Source organism: Pelobates fuscus, chromosome 7, assembly GCF_036172605.1.
Source record: "Pelobates fuscus isolate aPelFus1 chromosome 7, aPelFus1.pri, whole genome shotgun sequence".
In the NCBI taxonomy this organism is placed as follows: Eukaryota; Metazoa; Chordata; class Amphibia; order Anura; family Pelobatidae; genus Pelobates; species Pelobates fuscus.
In genome coordinates, this window is record NC_086323.1 from 56,994,699 (window position 1) to 57,012,884 (window position 18,186).

Sequence of the window (18,186 nt, forward strand, 5' to 3'; positions counted from 1 at the left end):
TTTATTTATTTTTTCTTTATTAATTTTTTTGTTTGTTTTTTAAACATCTTCAATACGTGACCCATCTGTGGACAGCTTAAACATCCTAATAATTTCTCCATAAGCCTTTGCCCTAGTTGTGCTTCTGGCTGTACGTTATTTGCTACCACCTGTTTTTGTCTACATAAGAAGACGGGAAGGGACTGCATTTACTGCAGACACTAACAAGCCTCTTATATCTGATTCTCTATGTACTAAGTCCTGTCACAGTCAATTAGTGTCTGACAGATTTCCAGACAGGGAGCTAGGGGAGCCAGCTTGTTCGTATAAAACTGAGCAAAGCAAAAATATTTTTGGTTGTAGTACTGCCAAGGCACAAACATAGGTGTGGCAAAATGCAGGGATGGCCTTAATGGGTAAATGATGGCCGATATTGGGGTTCCATTCTTAATGAGCCTTTCATAAATTGTTAATTGGGGTAAGCCAGGTTTACCAAACTGGGCAAAAATAGATAGAAGTATTTTCCAGGTTAGCTATATTCATATCTATGTTTTATTGATTTCGGTTTTGCGTCCTCTGTTACCAGATAATGGCTCTAAAAGTGCTCAAGACCATTTTTCATTATGTTCTCTCGAAGCAATTACCAGATGAACACTTTTTCTTTTCTCTCATTGCCCATACTTCCCAGTTAAGTTTCTCACCTCACTGCCTCCCTGTTACTACACACTTTTCATCCTTCCCATATAAGCTCCCTTTCCTTTGCTAACCCAGCTGATTACTAGTTTGATCAATTAAAATTGGCTATTTCTGGTCATGTGATAAGCCACACTATATTTCTTATTTGCAGACCTTGATCAACCAGTGCCTTTTAAAAGGATCGTTTTGTTTGCTAATTGCAAACAGTTTTTGATTTGTGTGAGGTAGTTGGACGGTCAGTGGTCATTATAAAAATATTGCAAAGTATAGCATGATCAGTGAAATGGAAATTGATATCTACTGTTGAGAAAAATAGGGCTACTGGTTAGGCAACTCGAAAACTAATTACCCACCAAATAGACCTTGTTATCCTTATGTTGAACAAAAGGCTTATACTGCAGATACCCACTAGGGGGATTCTTACATGCAGGTAGCCAAAAAACAAAAAACTCTTTAATAATCCCTCTTGAGGAAAAAACAAGGTGTGAATATACAAGTGCAATTAAATTTAAACTTTAAATTCAATTTTAAAAATAAGGACCTAATGGGGTAGAATCATAGCTATACCAGCAGGCTATGCTACAGAGAACAAATAAACTGTGGAAATATTGATATGGCTTCCAAGATGTGCCAGATATCAGAGAAAGAACAACACTGGAAGGAAATGGATTAAATCCATCCACCAGTGTTGTGGTGGTTATAGGATACACTGGGGCATAACCCCTGGAAATATAGAGAAAAATAGGGCTACTGGTTAGGCAACTCGAAAACGAATTACCCACCAAATAGACTACTGTTATTCATTTCAACTTTTATTTAAAAAATTATTTAAAAAAAAAATTCAGTTGTCACATTTTCTTTTATCCTCCACCCCCACCCCCCCCCGAACAAACAAAAAAAAAAAAACTTAATTGTTAGTCCAAACCTAAAAAATATATTTTGTTTAATAGACAGTACCATATGGGGCCTTACTAGTAGGCCTTCCTCCTGATTAACTATCTGAAAAGAAGATTTTAAACTTGTCTAACTTACAGCAACGCATCCTAACTTCTAGCCCAATCACAGGCATCTCATAGAGATCCACTGCACAATCAGGCTTCTACCATAATGACCACTTCAAATTACTAAGTGGTCATGGTGGTGGGAGTAACTCTTTAAGTAATATGCTCGAACAGCTCATGTCTAGGAGGTAAGCACACATCAGATTTTGATATATCTCAATATTTCTTATTTTGGTGTGTTAAGTGTCTACTTCATTATGGGAAGGGGGAGTTGGGACAATAATAAACCACAAGAACAAATGTTGATTGTTTTACAGATGTCTCTAGAACACAGAGAGATGGCATGTTTCTAGCAAACACTTCACCTTTCTTTGTCTTTGAAATTGCATTAGAGGCTACAGCCTAGATATGCAGTTCCCAGTCAGTCTCAGAGAGCCCGGGGTCATGTATGCCTTGTTGCAGCTTTCATTTTTTTTTAGGATTCTTGGATTCACGTTGTTGCCTTGCCCTACAAAATTACAGATAACAATTGTAACTGCACATTTGGACATGCATACAAGAGTATTAGTTATTCACTAACAATTTGGGAGAATTCCCAACAATTCTCAGTTTTGTGAATAACCCTGACAGTGTTTGCACTTTTTAATGTTTACAAACCTAGTTTAACAATGTCTAAGCTGCTCCTTAAGGAACGGAGTTTGATGTAATACATTTGGCTGTTTTTTTGTTTTGTTTTTTGTTTTGTTAATGCATATCACACACACACACATGCATGAAATAATATATGTATTTCATTCGGTATAATTTTGGTGTCTGTACACTGATCAATATGATTTGGGAGGGAGTAAAACAATCCTCCTTAATCATATTAAATTTGAAGTGCTCAAGCTGCATCCAGTCATTGATTGCTGATAAAGAATCAATTTGTCTGCTGGTTGTAGGTCAGGTGTAGAAAAATGCAGGACATCTGCTGGACATTAATACCACTCGGAACTTGAACAAGTGGCTTATTGCATGTCCCTGTAGCTGACGTAAGCCAGAATAAGATAGGGCAATGGAAAAAAAAAAATTTACATTAGACCATAAGTAGCATGTCTAGAGAAGCTGAACAAAACAGAGCGTGAGATGTCAGAAGTGATGAGGATGTACATAAAAATCTGCAGAATTATCTGTAAACTGAAGAATGGAGTGCCTTGTGACTTGGCCACTAGTAGTTAATACATGTAGCATTTGTATCGGCTGGTAAGTAAGCCATGTTGGTAACCATTTTTGCTCCAAATGATAATTTGGTACAGGTTTTTTCTGATCTACAATGGAATGGAAGGGCTTCCTGTCTCTTCCTACATGGCTTGAACTTTTGTGAAGAATTCACATTTTGAGGATATCTTTACCCAGATTTAATTGTTGCACTCGTCCAATCTAATGCTTCTAGCAGAGAAGAATTGGGGACGTGCATGAACATCAAAATATCGCCACTGTCCAAGCAAATGATCAATATCAGAATCATTGATTGAAGAACCAATTCAGGAAGGTAGCCACTAGATGTGTGTTTAGCCCTGCAATGAAAAACGTGCTGTATCTAATAAACATCAGTGTTTTACATTGCAGGACTAAAACTCCTGGGCCACTCCCCGCCCTCCCCCCTCTCTGACCACTTCATTAAGATGGAGGGATCTGGTTGCATATACTGGTCCTTTGCCAAATAATTCAACAATGTTAAAACTAGTCCCAGGGAATTTGGATGATGTTGTGTTACTTGGCATGATCCCTAAACCAAAGGGAATTATTCTATACGTTGGAGATATGTTGCCCTTATTTGGATTTGGTGGCCTTCAATAATTTGTAGTGAGAGCTGTCAAGACTGATTTAGGATATTATTTGTCCATGCTTGTCCCCAAGCATCTCCAAACATTTCTGGTTTTCACAAGTGGATCATCGATCTACGGAATCTGATAGCGCTACGGAATCTGATGTCGCTATATAAATAATAATAATGTAATTAAGGGATCGACCGATTATTGGTTTTGACGATCTTATCGGACGATATTCAGGGTTTTTAAAATTATCGGTATCAGCCTATAATCTTGCCGATAATGAGTCCAGCGCGCGCTCAATCTGTCGTCCTCTCCAAGTCTCATGTTTCACAAACCCTGGCTGTCAAAGCGTTCCCGTCGGTTACCGTGACAACACTCCGCGCGACAAAACAAGGCGTGCGAATCACAATACTTTTAGAGAGGAACTGGAGACCCGGGTCTGAAGTAGTGCTTTCTGGCTGCCGTCTAGTCTGCTATGCCGCTTTTGAGCCACTTGGTTTGCCAATTGTATCCTTCTGGTCTGTAAAAGGTAAATTTCTTTACTCCAATAAACCAAGTTTCTCAGTTGGTGGGGGTGGTGGTGTATATGGCACTATATGATGATAAAGTTCTGGGTATATATTGGCACTATCTTATAAATGATAATAAAGCCCTTGGTAGTCAGTGAGGGTGGTGGATGGCACTATATGATAGTAAAGCTTTGGGTATATATTGGCACCATCTTATAAATGATAATAAAGCCCTTGGTAGTCACTGAGGGGGGTGGTGGTGTATATGGCACTATATGATGATAAATCTCTGGGTATATATTGGCACTATCTTATAAATGATAATAAAGCCCCTGGTAGTCAGTGAGGGGGGTGGTGGTGTGGTGGATGGCACTTTATGATAATAAAGCTCTGGGTACATATTGGAACTATGTTATAAACTATTTTAAAGCCCTTGGTAGTATATTGGCACTATAAAATGATAATAAAGCACTGGGAGTGGGTAGTATACTAGCACTATACAAATGATAATAAAGCCCTGGGTATTGTATTGGGTAATATATTGGCACTATACAATTGATAATAACAAGCCCCCCTTGGTACTGGATATATGCTGCTGCTGGGAGAAATATTAATTAAAATGAGCTGAGAAATGGTCATCATACAAATCATACAGAGAAGATGAGATGGTGGACACATGTTTTTCTGCATTATGGCCAATGGGTTAACTTGGCACTGGCAGCACATAGTCCAAATTAAAGGGAAACTATAGTGCCATCTTAGGAAAGCAAACTCGTTTTCCTGGCACTATAGCGCACCCCTCTCCCCCCCCCCCCCCCCCCCATGGTGAATAAGGGGTTAATAACCCCTTCTGTCACTTACCTGTTCTGGGTCCAGCGCTGCTTAGGCTCCTTCCCCGCGGGGGGGGGGCCTAATATGCGTGTGCGGAAATAGTCGAGCGCGCATTAGGATTTCCCCATAGAAAACGCATTATTCAATGCTTTCCTATGGGAATATCGGTATCGGTAAGTTATCGGCCTGAAAGTTCACAGATGATCGGTATCAGCTCGAAAAAAAAATCAATATCGATCAATCCCTAATGTAATTCGTTGACAGGTCCACCTGTGCTCCTGTGAGTAGATATTGAAAGCCTGAAGTTTTGCAACTACTTGAGGATAAATGCAGAGGGAGAGTTGGGTATTGTCAGTAATTGTTATTCTGTTTATGTTCTTTTAGCAGCCCTTTTCATGGGATTACTTTTATTTTTCTTTGTTATACCAGGCACTGGAGGAAAATGTTGAAGATGTAAGAACGCAAACATTTGGAGGTCCTGTAGTCAGCTGTCTTTACCATGCTCAAGAGACTATTAGGTAATGATCGTAAAGACTCTCCTTAGATGATCTAACCCATTTCCAAATTTGTCTTTTGTGTATTGTGTTTTCTCTGCATTTGATCTCATCACAGCTTCCTTATATATTATATGTATTTTTTTTTTCTATAGTTCCTTAATTCTCTCCACGTCACAGGTCTCCCACATTCCACTATGCCTCTTGCTCTCCTCTATCCCATGAGGCTTTGCAGTAATCTATCAGAATTGAATTAATCCTACTCACTCGTGCAGCCATCTGTCCTCTCCTCTCATCTCAGGCCCGACTAGTTCCACCAACGATGATTGATGGGCTCTGTAATTGATTAGTTACTCTGCCAGATAAATGGACTGTTTGGGCATAAAGTATCACAGGGTCAGTCTGTGTGGTCAGGCAGTTAGACTTTTGCTTTTAAAGAAATGTGCACAGACTTGCAGATTCCATATCATCCACAGACATGGGCACACACATGTTGGATTTGTCATGTGCACAATCTGAATCTGTAATTGAATTACCTTTGTTCTGTATTCGGTTATTTACCTTTGAAATGCTAAAGTTGTGCATTATAGTGTAATACACAACTTTCACATTTGTGCGTTACACTATATGTTAATAATTTTGCATTCTGGTTCCCCAAAACAGTACAATTCTTCATTCAAGTGATCCCTACTGGGTCCATTTAGAATTTTAGACACACTAATGTGGCTACACAATGCGAAACATAACACTACAGCAGGAAATGCTCATGTGTTAATGGTACACTGTGAGATAAAGTTACTCCAAGCCCTTTTAGTCTTGGTTTTTTTATACCAGTTTATACCAATTTCTTATATTTGCTGCCAACATTGAGTTTTTCCTAATCTCTTTATGGAAGTTTTAAAATTGGCTGCCTTGTGTGTGATCCTGCACAGCATGTGCAAGCATCATAGTGACTTGTTGTGTGCATAGGGTACACAAGACCTATGTCACTAATATTATACTGAATATCTGTAACCGAGAGCTTAACCCCTTAAGGACCAAACTTCTGGAATAAAAGGGAATCATGACATGTCACACGTCATGTGTCCTTAAGGGGTTAAAGGAGGACCTCAGATTTAACTGCTTTTACCTTGATCTCATAAAGTTCAGTAAAACTGGTCTCCACATCTGAGGCTCACATTTACTAAAATAAGATACGCCATTATAAACTCTGAAGCAGACAACTGTAGTTAAGAAGCAAAGAAATCTGTGAACCACACATACTTCCTTTTCAACTTGGCAATGAGTGTGCCTCAATATCCCCTATGGTAACATTCCCCCCATACCTCCTGCAATGTGTTCAGCACTGAGATCATGCAGCCATAGAGCAGCTCAGCTGGTGTGAATAATTGCATGAGCGCAGGGTATGTGTGTGCTGCACACCTTGGGGACTCCAGCCCCCCTCTGCCCGTTCTACCCCATTCTTATGAAAATGATCCCTCTCGCACTGCTGCCTAATAACACTAAGCAATTAAAAGCTCAGTGCACAACGGAGGGGTGCGGACGCTGCTCTTAATGAGCTTTTGCTGCTCTTGGCCCCTGAGTGCCGCAGAGCACCGGCTGATTAAAGACCAAGAATAATTACAGGTGATGTGACTAGCTCCCAAGAGGATGAAGTTGTGTGAGGGCCACTACTTAACCTTGCCGTTGTCTGCCCGTTTATTTCCAAACCTAATCTCTGTCCAATCCCCTCTTCGTTAATGTATATTTCATTTACTGTCTTTGATTGTGAAATAAAAATGATTTACAGTAGAACGCTTCATGAAATCTGTGCGCTAACGAAAACTGACTTTAAATTTTATATGCATATCTTTAACAAATTATTTTTGTACATGTCCTACACAACAATTTCTCTGTACTTGGGTCTTACTGAACATTCTGCAATCTACTTTTCCTTAACTATGTATATAACATTGTGGGCTTACTGCTAACACTCTTTTTTCCTCTTACTTATTAGGGAGGAAGATAAGAACATATTTGATTACTGCAGAGAAAATGACATCACACGAGTCTCTCAAGCTTTGGCTACTGGGGCTATTGACGTTAACGTAGCAGATGAGGAGGTGGGTGACTAGGTCTCATTTCCATGCCATGCCGGTCTCGTAAACTCTCTCTGTTTATCAGCCTGCATTTTCTACCCAATGAAAGTGTTTTTTACATTCACTTCCTCATCCTTAAACATCATCCCATCTGGTTTACCAACAATTTGCAATGTATTTGATGGCTCTTGGCATTACTGTGGTTTTGACCAGTGCAATAACTGTTCCTATGAAAATGCAGCTCGAGGTAACCACATTTGATGTGTGTCTTGACATATTAGGCATATTGTATTAAATAAAACTAGGTGTTTCGCCTTTTTATTTTACTAACGTTAAACCTGTCCATATTCTGCTTGCAACCAGCATATTTTTGTTCTATATCTTGTTCCTTTGACTTGCCACTTGGACTGCGTGTTCCTGCACTTCTAGATGCCCCCTCCTCTACGTCTGTCAGTATGGCTCGCTCACAGAGTGTATTAGAATGGGACTGTAATTACCAATTCAAAGTCCGAGACACAGGGAATTTACTCCTGTGCGGATGGTACACCATTCTTTTGACAGTCATAGTATTACTAAAGGTCTGTGCAATGCACTCAGCTACCCAGTATCTGATCATCCCCCCACCTAACCCTTTGCAAGTGAGCAACATATCAGGACTCTCGTTTAACAATGCATTTACCTAACCCTGGTCTTTAAGGGTTAATACACCAAAGGATGTAAAGACTGTGCATTTAATGATGCCTGTTGTAGCTGCATGTTCTTAAAAACGTTTTTCTACATTACAATTACATTTTCCGAAACTGACTTGTAGTGAAATCTCTGGCATATGCTGTAACGAGTCTATTAACATTGTAGTATTAAATTTCATGTATTTCAGTGAGTTGGTATTTTTAGTTAGTTGCTGCTTTTTTCCATACATAATTCTGCTACCAGTATGGTATGGAAGATGTCCACTAATATTCTGTGTTCACAGCTGAGTTGATAAACTTATATCCAAGATATTGTGTGACCAAGATTGTTTAGAGTAGACCAACAATGTATAGACCAAGTGATTTGAGGCATTAAAGTATTTAACACCCAGTTAAATACTTGCTCTGAAAATCAGGCATGTTGCTCTTGTTGAATCTAGAATTGGTGGTTAGGTGCTCCATATTTGTGCAAATTACCATTTCGTTCAAAGTAGGTAGATACACATTCTTAGAGTGAATCTGCTGTAACCTGCTGTTTTTTTCATTTGTAGGGACGAAGCCTCCTGCACTGGGCTTGCGATCGGGGCCTCGGGGAGCTAGTGTCAGTTCTTCTATTTCATAATGCTCACATTAATATGCAGGTAAGAATCAGGAGAGAAAATGTATCTGCGTCCAACAAGAATCCACTAAATATAGTGCATGAAGGTATTGGAAAGCTACTTGGGTGTGGAAAGGGATATACCTGATGTACAGAAGTAAAAAAACACACAGACACAAACTCACGTGAAAAAATGAACAGAACAGGCTTTGAGCATGACATACATAAAAACCAACAGAATATTGCCCCAAAATGAATGGAGTGGCTTTTTTTTCTTATAACATTTTAACATATACACCAAAGGATAACATTAATAAGTCAGTATCTCTGGATATACAGTCATAATGTAATGGCAGCAGGCCTCATGGAAATATTTGAAGTATACTAAATAGCCAAGATATCGACCATAAATTGTATATCTGCTATGCAATCTGATAATGCACTGATTCACTTGTGGATTCATAACTAAAAGATAACTGAAGTTTACAACATTTGGTTGGATAACAGGAACTAAAACAAATGGAAAAAGATCTAAAGCCATTTCTAGTTGTATTATTTAAGTTTAAATAGTTTAAGTCTTGAAGCCACCAATTTAAAACACGACCAAAAGATTTTATAAACAGTGAGGTTTGTTTATTAAATTTTAATTGTAGAGAGGTGAAAAATGGAATTGCCAAAACAGCTGAACTATAAAGTGTTTCCAACACTGCTCTAGCCAGTGCTATGCTTGACTTTTACAGTTAGATTTTTAATTTGTTAGATTTCGCTGTTTAGCGAATATACCCTAATATGCATTAGTGTGGAGGAAACCAAAGAGTAGATGGAAGTTGGGAGGGGGGTAGAAGCTCTCAGTGGAAGACAATCCAGAGATAATAAATAGCAGAGTGAGCGTCTCCATTGGGACAGATTCTCACAAACAACATTATTATTGAGCGCTCAATCCATTGCCAAATCCATCTCATTACTGACAACAACCTGCAGTTGAGACATTGAGACGTCCTGCGCACTGAGACCTTCAGCTCTCGGCGCTACTTGCTCCCTTAACATATTCAATGCCAATCGTAAAATGAACACTGCAGCAAAATGCCCATTCGGGCAAAATATATATATATATTTTTTTTTTACAAATCTCCTAGTGTATGAGATAATAGTGCCTTTACCTAAGCAATAGTGTGCGTGTATATATCTATCTATCCATCTATCCCGGAAGGCTGCACTCATTGGTGTACATTGGCGTTGAGGTTGGCTTATGCAATGTGTAATCAAATATTGTACCACTAAATCTCCTCAATATTTTTGCCACGGTCAGGTGTTTCTAAAATATATACATATATATAATTACATTTTGTGAGCTTTGAAGCTGGTGTTCAGTGAGTGTGCTGGATTCTGTATGTTAAATATACTGAATTGTATTGAATTAAAATATATTGATTTTGAAAGTCAGGCTGGAATAGCCAACATGTGTCAGTAGATGCAATTGACACTTTTATGTACCACATTTAGAATTTTTCAAAGTGAATTTTAAATTTAAGACCAGATTAGCTGAACTGAAAGCACAGCGGACTTAGAGAATTTTGTTTTTCCAGTTTGGCTATTTTGATCTTTAATTTCTCACTTTAGTGAATAAGCCCACTCAATGTTCGGTGAATAAAACCCTTGTATGATTTAAACGCTTCATGAAAGGCCAAACTCGGATGAAATATTTGCTGATTAGTTACATGAGGTTATATATTACACAGCTCATTTACATACAAGTCATGCGCACATTAACCAGGCCCACTGCTCCGATGAGTTTACAATCTGTAAACTGTAGTTCCCAACCTGTGGGCCCACACTGGAAAATTGAGCTACTTCCACTATCCCAAGCAGGCAATCATGAGAGCGTCTAAACAAATTATTTATTTATTTTCAGTGATGGTCCATCATTAAAATGAATGGGTTATATATGTTTATATATAAGGCATATGTATGCATACCTATTCCATTTACTTTTTTTTTTTTTTTTTTTTTTAATGATTCATTCGTCTTTCACACTGCAACCTATACACATCCATGCTTACACAGGCTTATATGCACATATGCACTCCTACACTGCACTGTGTGGATGGATATATTCACTTTTTATGTGCGTTTAAACAGCACCAGCATCTCTGCATGGACTATATCTCTATTGCCCTCTATGTATGAATTTATACTGACTTTCATAGAAATATAATGCACATACACATATATATAAAGAGAGTGATATACACACTGCAATCTGCTCCTATGTACAGATATATATATAAAGATATATATATAAAGAGAGAGAGATATATACACACTGCAATCTGCTCCTATGTAGAGAGAGACACTGCAATCTGCTCCTATGTAGAGAGAGACACTGCAATCTGCTCCTATGTACACATACTGATAGATATAAAGAGAGATATACACACTGCAATCTGCTCCTATGTACACACACAGATATATAGAAAGAGAGATATACACACACTGCAATCTGCCCCTATGTACACACAGATAGATATAAAGAGAGAGAGATATACACTGCAATCTGCTCCTATGTACACACAGATAGATATAAAGAGAGAGAGAGATCTACACACTGCAATCTGCCCCTATGTACACACACATATAGATATAAAGAGAGAGAGACACTGCAATCTGCTCCTATGTACACACACAGATATATAGAAAGAGAGATATACACACACTGCAATCTGCCCCTATGTACACACACAGATAGATATAAAGAGAGAGATATACACCCTGCAATCTGCTCCTATGTACACAGACAGATGCCCACAGCCTCATGCTCCTGAATACACACATTTTATAATTATAAATGCCTGGTGCCAGTGGACACAGTGGTAACTATCTGTTGATTGTGCTGGCATTGCAGAGAAATTCCCGTGCAATATATAGGCAGCTTTCTATAAAGGTTCTCATATCGAGGCCTTTTCTCTGTGTATTTTATGTAGATTTACACTAGTAATTGGTAAGTATGATATAAAAAAGGTCAAGCTAATTATATGTTGACTGATGTATATTGAAGGCTAGCATGGCATGATTCACTAAATATTAGGAAAGACCCCCACACAGCCTGGCATCTGTTCTTATACAGATACGTGATGTCATATTAGTCAAGTAAATTGGTATTGGCAGTATGTGAGTGATGCCACAGGCCGGCTATCAGTCAGGATATAAGTCTGTTTTTCAGATAGGGTAATGTCCGGGAGGGGTTCTTGGTAACTGTAATGCGTGCAGGCAGAGTAAGCTACGAGGTCAGAGCTCTGGCTGTATCGGATTCAGATTCATAAGTTAATTGAGGGCAGAAATCTCCCCCTCCCCACTGCTCTCACCACAGATCAATAACCATAAATGTCTCTCCGGGACTGCATGCCACTTCCCATCTACCTTCACAGCATGCAGTCAGGCAGAGCTAGACCTACAGGTGGGAGGCCACACTCTCCCTGTATGATAAAGCTGTCCCGTGTGCCACGGTTTGGTAATGTCACCTTCTATGTGAGCGTGTGTATAGAAGATTACGCATTTACGGTTACTGGAATTTGTAGTGTGACATGGTTAATAGAGGCAGGTTAACCGGTTCTATGCCTCCGGAAGCACAAGGTGCAATAAATTGTACTGCTTGTATTGGATCTATAAAGATAGCATGAAATTGTGTGAATTAAAGGCACACTGGGGTTGCTGTGTGATTTGGGTGGGTTGAAGGACACCCTGGGATTAGTGTGCTTAGGCATGTTTCCGCTGCCTCTCTGATTGGCAAGGTTACTGCTGAGAGACTGCAGCGTTCTCAGCTGATTTGATTAGACCTCCAGCTTTATCCCCAGTACTCCCCCCTCCTCCCCTCTTCAGCCAGCACCTCCTGATCCTTTTAGTACAGACCCTCACTCCAATAACCATTGCAGCTCCTTGTGCTTTCCTCCTCTGTGAGCTCTGTTCTGACATCTCACAGGCAGATTAGGAAACCCTCTGAGAGGATTAACAGGCAATTGCAAAACAGGCACTGTGACACTCCACAAGAGCTTCGTAAAACCATCAGCACTTTTTTCTTTTTATTTATTATTTTTATACATGGTTATTAGAGGTAGGTATCCTGCACAGACATGACACACGTGAATTTGTAGTTCAACCCCTATCCCTTTTCTGCACTTTTATCGCTGTAGCTTTCTTTTTCCATGAGCTCTTGAATGCATATATTGCATACAGATGTGGCATAGCCTTCAGTTTGATAGTAAACTAATGTCTGAATAATAATGCAGTAATAATGACTTGTGTATGGCCATCTAGCTCTTGTGGACTGTATCTCTGATGTTCATCTAGTTGTCCAGTTAGCAGAGCATCATGAGAATAGTGAGTGCCAAAGGTTGATTATGCACTACAATACAGTGCATTACAACGTGCCCTCTACAAACCATTAAAGGGACACTGTAGGCACTGTAACTGCTTCAGCTCTGTGAACTGGTTAGTGTCTGGAATCCCCTGGCGCTGCCCTTCCATTCAGCGTGAAACCATTTTTTTATGTTTTAATGCTAAACCGTACCCAGCAGCCCACCCCCCTTGTGCTGCTTGGGCTAATGAGGGAGTGTTAGCCTTATCTGTAATGGGCGGCTGAGGCTGTCAGGTTACCACTTTCAGCCTATCACCGTGCTGAAAATGTTTTTTTAACACTAAATGGAGGGGCAGTACCCGAGGACTATAACCAATTCAATAAGATTAAATGGTTATAGTGCATTTAAGCCCAATCAGATTCCAGTGATCCAAAAAGTTAATATTAGAAAATCAGTGCAGTGTTACCCATGCTCCTCTTGCAGCACCTCCATTACTGTATAGAAGCACATTTATTTTCCTAAACAATTGGTCAGCCTTTGACTGGCCAACCAAAGGATCATAGGAGTTGTAGTTCCTCAGTAGCTGAATGCTCCCCAGCATCCCGTACCTGATCTATAATCTATACAAACAATAACTTTGTTACTAACTGCCTTCACTGATGTAGAGGTAGAAAAAAAAAGCCCAACAAGTAAAAATATATCAGGTGGCCTGTTTGTGTGTAATGCAAATTGGATTTACTGTGTATGACGGCAGTGGTCTACCTGTAATCCGGTTTCTCTATCCCAGGCATTTTAATGCAGGAATTGTGCTAGTATCAAGTATGTTTTATTAAGAAGTCTTCACGGTTCATATTTACAGATCATTATTATTAATATCGTCTGCAGGATACGGTTTGCTCACTAGTATTGAAAGGAGAGGGGTGTTCTAACCTCTCTACCTACTCACCAACCTACCAGTTGGAGAGAAATGTCTACATTTTGCTTGGAGTCTGTGTATGTTACTGAAAGGGTTTTCTGCAACCCAAACAAGAACCTGTGTGGGGGCTGAGGGAGAGTAATGGAAGAGATCTTGCAATGTCCCCATAATAGGATGAATACAGTCCTTTACTTCAGAACGGTAAATGGGTGCAATCCAATTTCCATGATTCCATCAGCAAACCCTGAGCACTCTGCTGCCACAGAATGAAAGTTATTCTCCGCTTGACCCTTCAACCTGATGCAGAAACTCCTAAGTAGGAGGCAGTACCCACTCCCCCCCCCCCCCCCACATCCTACTTAGCTGTATACCTTCTGATCTCCATTGCACTGTGCCTATACTCAGAATACATCCTTTCCCCTGTACCTACACTCAAACCACCTTCTCGTCCAAACACTTTGCTTTACCAGTGACAGCATTTAACCCTCCACTTAATCTCACTGCTAATATGTGAGCACTAATAGGCCTCCCTGCCTTTCTCCAGGCTCTTCTAATCCTCTGCACACCCTTTATCTTCCCCCACCCGCTCTGCTCCCGCCTCTGATATGGCACAGCCGGTCCTGAGCTGCGATTGTGCTGGCTTTATGCTTCAGATTATACAAAGCAGATTAACCCTTCTAAACCCCTTAGATTTTAATTATTTCTGTATGTATTTAAAAAAGCTGCAGTCTGCTCTTCTCAGGACCCACCTGTCCTATTCCTCATCTCACAGATCCTAGGCCCCCACTCGGTGCCCTGGATTTAGATCTGAGAAGGGAAGTGATTTAAGGTTTGTGGTCAAGTTATTTATATTTTTGTGTGTGTGTGTTTCTACAAATTTTTGGTGTTTTTCCATTTTCTATGTTTTTTGTTTTTTTTTATACATTTGATCTCCTTATCCAGTTTCAAACATTTGGGTACTTGACTTGCCCGGCAGCACTCAAAGAATTAGAATGTAGAAACACTGTTTCCATCAACACTCTTGATATTCCCAATATATTCAGGATCAACATTTTTGTCATTGTGTCTCCCTGAAGAGATTCAACCTTGAAAAATGTGATCTAAGAAGCTTTTTTTAATGAATGCCTCAGTTTTATCAGATGACTTGCGTATGCAAAAGTTTAAAAGAGCTTTAGATAAACTTACTGATCCATGTCTTTCTGCACATCCACTCCTGTCCATAAAAGAAAAAGAAAAAAAATGCACATGAATTGGCGGTTCCTTGAATTCTGTATCTCTGACGCGCCTTACTGACGAATAACCGAGCAAACCACTAGCACATGTTTGTTTGTTTCGGAATTCAGAGTTTTGGCCTTTTTTTTTATTTTATTCACAGATTGAGTAAAAAAAAAAAAAAAATCTACATAGATTGTCTATTTAAATATATATAATTTATAAATAAAGATTTTTATTTTTTTTCTTCAATTTTTTTATTACATTTTCTTGCAGACTGTGAGCTAAATGTCTGGAATATGTGCCATATAAGTGTACTGCAAAACAAATACATAATATTGATATTGTGTGTGTGTATTTTGCTGTACACTTTAAAAAAAAAAAAAATTGACAATGTTTATTGACAATTTTCTTGTTTTAAGCTGGAAACTGCTGTACACTTTTTGATTGTGCGAATTGTTTATCGAAATATTTTAATAGACCATATTCACACAAGCCAAACTGCCACACGGGCAAGTGTCAAAGGACCCGAAATTTAAGTTTTTAAGAAAATCGTTTTGATAAACCAAATCTTTCTGCCGTGGAGCGTAAAAATTAGATCCACATGATCAAAGATGACGTGTGTGTGTGTGTGTATGTATATGTATATGTATGTGTATGTATATATATATATATATATATATATATATATATATATAAAAAACATGGGGGGGGGGAGTGGTTGCACTCACCTAAACATGCTTAAATGGGCTGCTGCTACATACGCCTTACACTTTGCACAGATCATATTTTTAAACCTATCTGAACTTGTTATCCAAGTGTTCTTCAATAAATGTGTGCATTTAATATAATGGTTTTTCATTTTTCAATAAACCCTCCTCCAAAAAAAAATCCTCCCATGCATTAAAATATTATATTGTACCATTTAACAATCCATTTATTGAGCCTGCCTGCACATTTTGCTTCTTGGATGAGAATATATTGATGTGAAAATCCTTATTCATTTTTTTTACTCCAGATTTCTTTTTTTGTGGCTTCTAATGGAATGACCATTACAGATTAATGTTAAATGTTGCATTATTTTTAGTATTTGAAATATATTTAAAAAAAACAAAAAAACATATTTCTTCTAATATTTATTAGTACTATGGTACTGAAGTAGATTCTGATTTTTACTAAGCCGTAAATTGTTTTGATAATGCTAAACCTTTGGAAATTGACATTGTGCATGCAATTTGGGAAATCCAAATTATTGAACCTCCCCTGTCACATATTTTTTGGGGGTCTAACAAGCGGTTTCTGGCTTAAAAAAATAATTTCTGAGGGAGCATGTCCTGGACACTGTAGGGAGCAGACAAATGTCTCCCTAGCTTTGTGCAATACTGGGCCATAATGACTATTTAACAGCTTGTTGATCTTGCAGTACAGCTACCTTTTACCACCAACAGTGTCCCCTCAGCACAGAGACTCCGCAATATGCCTTCGAAGCACAATAAACCAGTGGAACATTACAGTGCCTCCACAAGGCCAAAGAAAGACCTGCCACAAGTTGGATTAACTGTATTACTTGTATTTACTTTTACTAGTATTAAGTATGTTTAATTAAGAAGTCTTCATGGTTTATATTTACAAATAATTAATATTCGTATCGTCTGCAGGTTACAGTTTGCTCACTAGTATTAAAAGGAGAGGGGTGTCCTAATCTCACTACCTACTCACCAACCTACCCGTTGGCGAGAAATGTCTACATTTTGCTTGGAGTCTGTGTATGTTGCTGAAAGGGTTAGCTGCAACCCAAACAAGAACATGTGTGGGGGCAACAGGGCAACCAAATGTTATGTCCTCCCCTCAATTGTGCACTGCATGTGAGTCTGAGATTCTTTCTCAACCATCTGACCACCTTTTCACCCCCCAAAAAAGAAGTCATAAAATGTTGCAGGACCAGGGCCACACTCCAAGTAACCTTTAACCCCTTAAGGACACATGATATGTGTGACATGTCATGATTCCCTTTTATTCCAGAAGTTTGGTCCTTAAGGGGTTAAAGGGACACTAAAGTCATCAGAAGAACTACAGCTTAATGTAGTTGTTCTGGTGTGTATAGTATGCCCATGCAGACATTTTAGAGAAAAGGCAGTGTTTACATTGCTGCCTAGGGACATCTCTAGTGGGAGTCACTCAGACTACCACGAGAGGTGCTTCCTGGGTCAATGCTGCATAATGTGCAGCACTCACATTCTGCATCTGCACTCTCTGCATAGAGACGATTAACATTCTTCATATAAATGCATTGATTGAATGCATCTCTATGAGGAGATGCTGTTTGGTGCAGTGCACTACGACAACCAGACCCTGGGGGAGAAAGGACAGACCTCATTCATTGGAAACTAGAGTGCACGTAACAACGTGCACCAGAATCCGAATGCCAGTGGCTGTTGCAGACGAGAGATCCCACAAGAAAAACATAAGAATCTGTGGGATCCCTGAATCTGTCTTCCACGAGGGCCTTCATGACCTTTTGACATCCCTGTTTAAACTTCTAGTACTTGCTCTACATGTAACAGAGTGGCGTATTGATAGGGCTCATAGAATCCCCAAGCCTCGAGACCTGCCGAAAGACTCAGTCCAAGATGTTCTAGTGAGTCTTCTATGATCTTGAAGCTCATACCAGACCCCTTCACCAGTCTATCCTTGTTATCCAATTTATTGTTCGCCATGATTGTGAGACGAAAGGAGCTTGCTCGGGTCACCCAGTCTATTCATGCCTACAGGGTGGCATAGCACTTGGGTTACCTCACTAGGCTCTTGGTGTAACATGGCAGGACCTCCACCAGGTGAAGCCCACCAGGGCTCCTGTACTTAGTGTTACTGCATAAATATGTAACTATAGCCTTTAGGAATGTTTTTTTTTATTATTATTATATAAATTAGGCCTAACCTTGGCCTATTCTGACATTCCAGTTACACACTCTACCCTACACTTGCTGACCACTCTATAGTTGGTTCTCATAAACCAA

General features: G+C 39.3%; 1 protein-coding gene across 1 annotated transcript in view; it reads left to right on the plus strand.

Moving 5' to 3' along the window:
• The window catches only part of ACBD6 (acyl-CoA binding domain containing 6), a 53,573-nt gene that overhangs the window by 20,024 nt on the left and 15,363 nt on the right, over positions 1–18,186 (plus strand). The window contains exons 4-6 of the mRNA XM_063428311.1: positions 5,260–5,348; positions 7,321–7,426; positions 8,643–8,732. Of these exons, the coding sequence (XP_063284381.1) occupies positions 5,260–5,348; positions 7,321–7,426; positions 8,643–8,732 (285 nt within the window). The remainder of the gene's footprint in view (positions 1–5,259; positions 5,349–7,320; positions 7,427–8,642; positions 8,733–18,186) is intronic.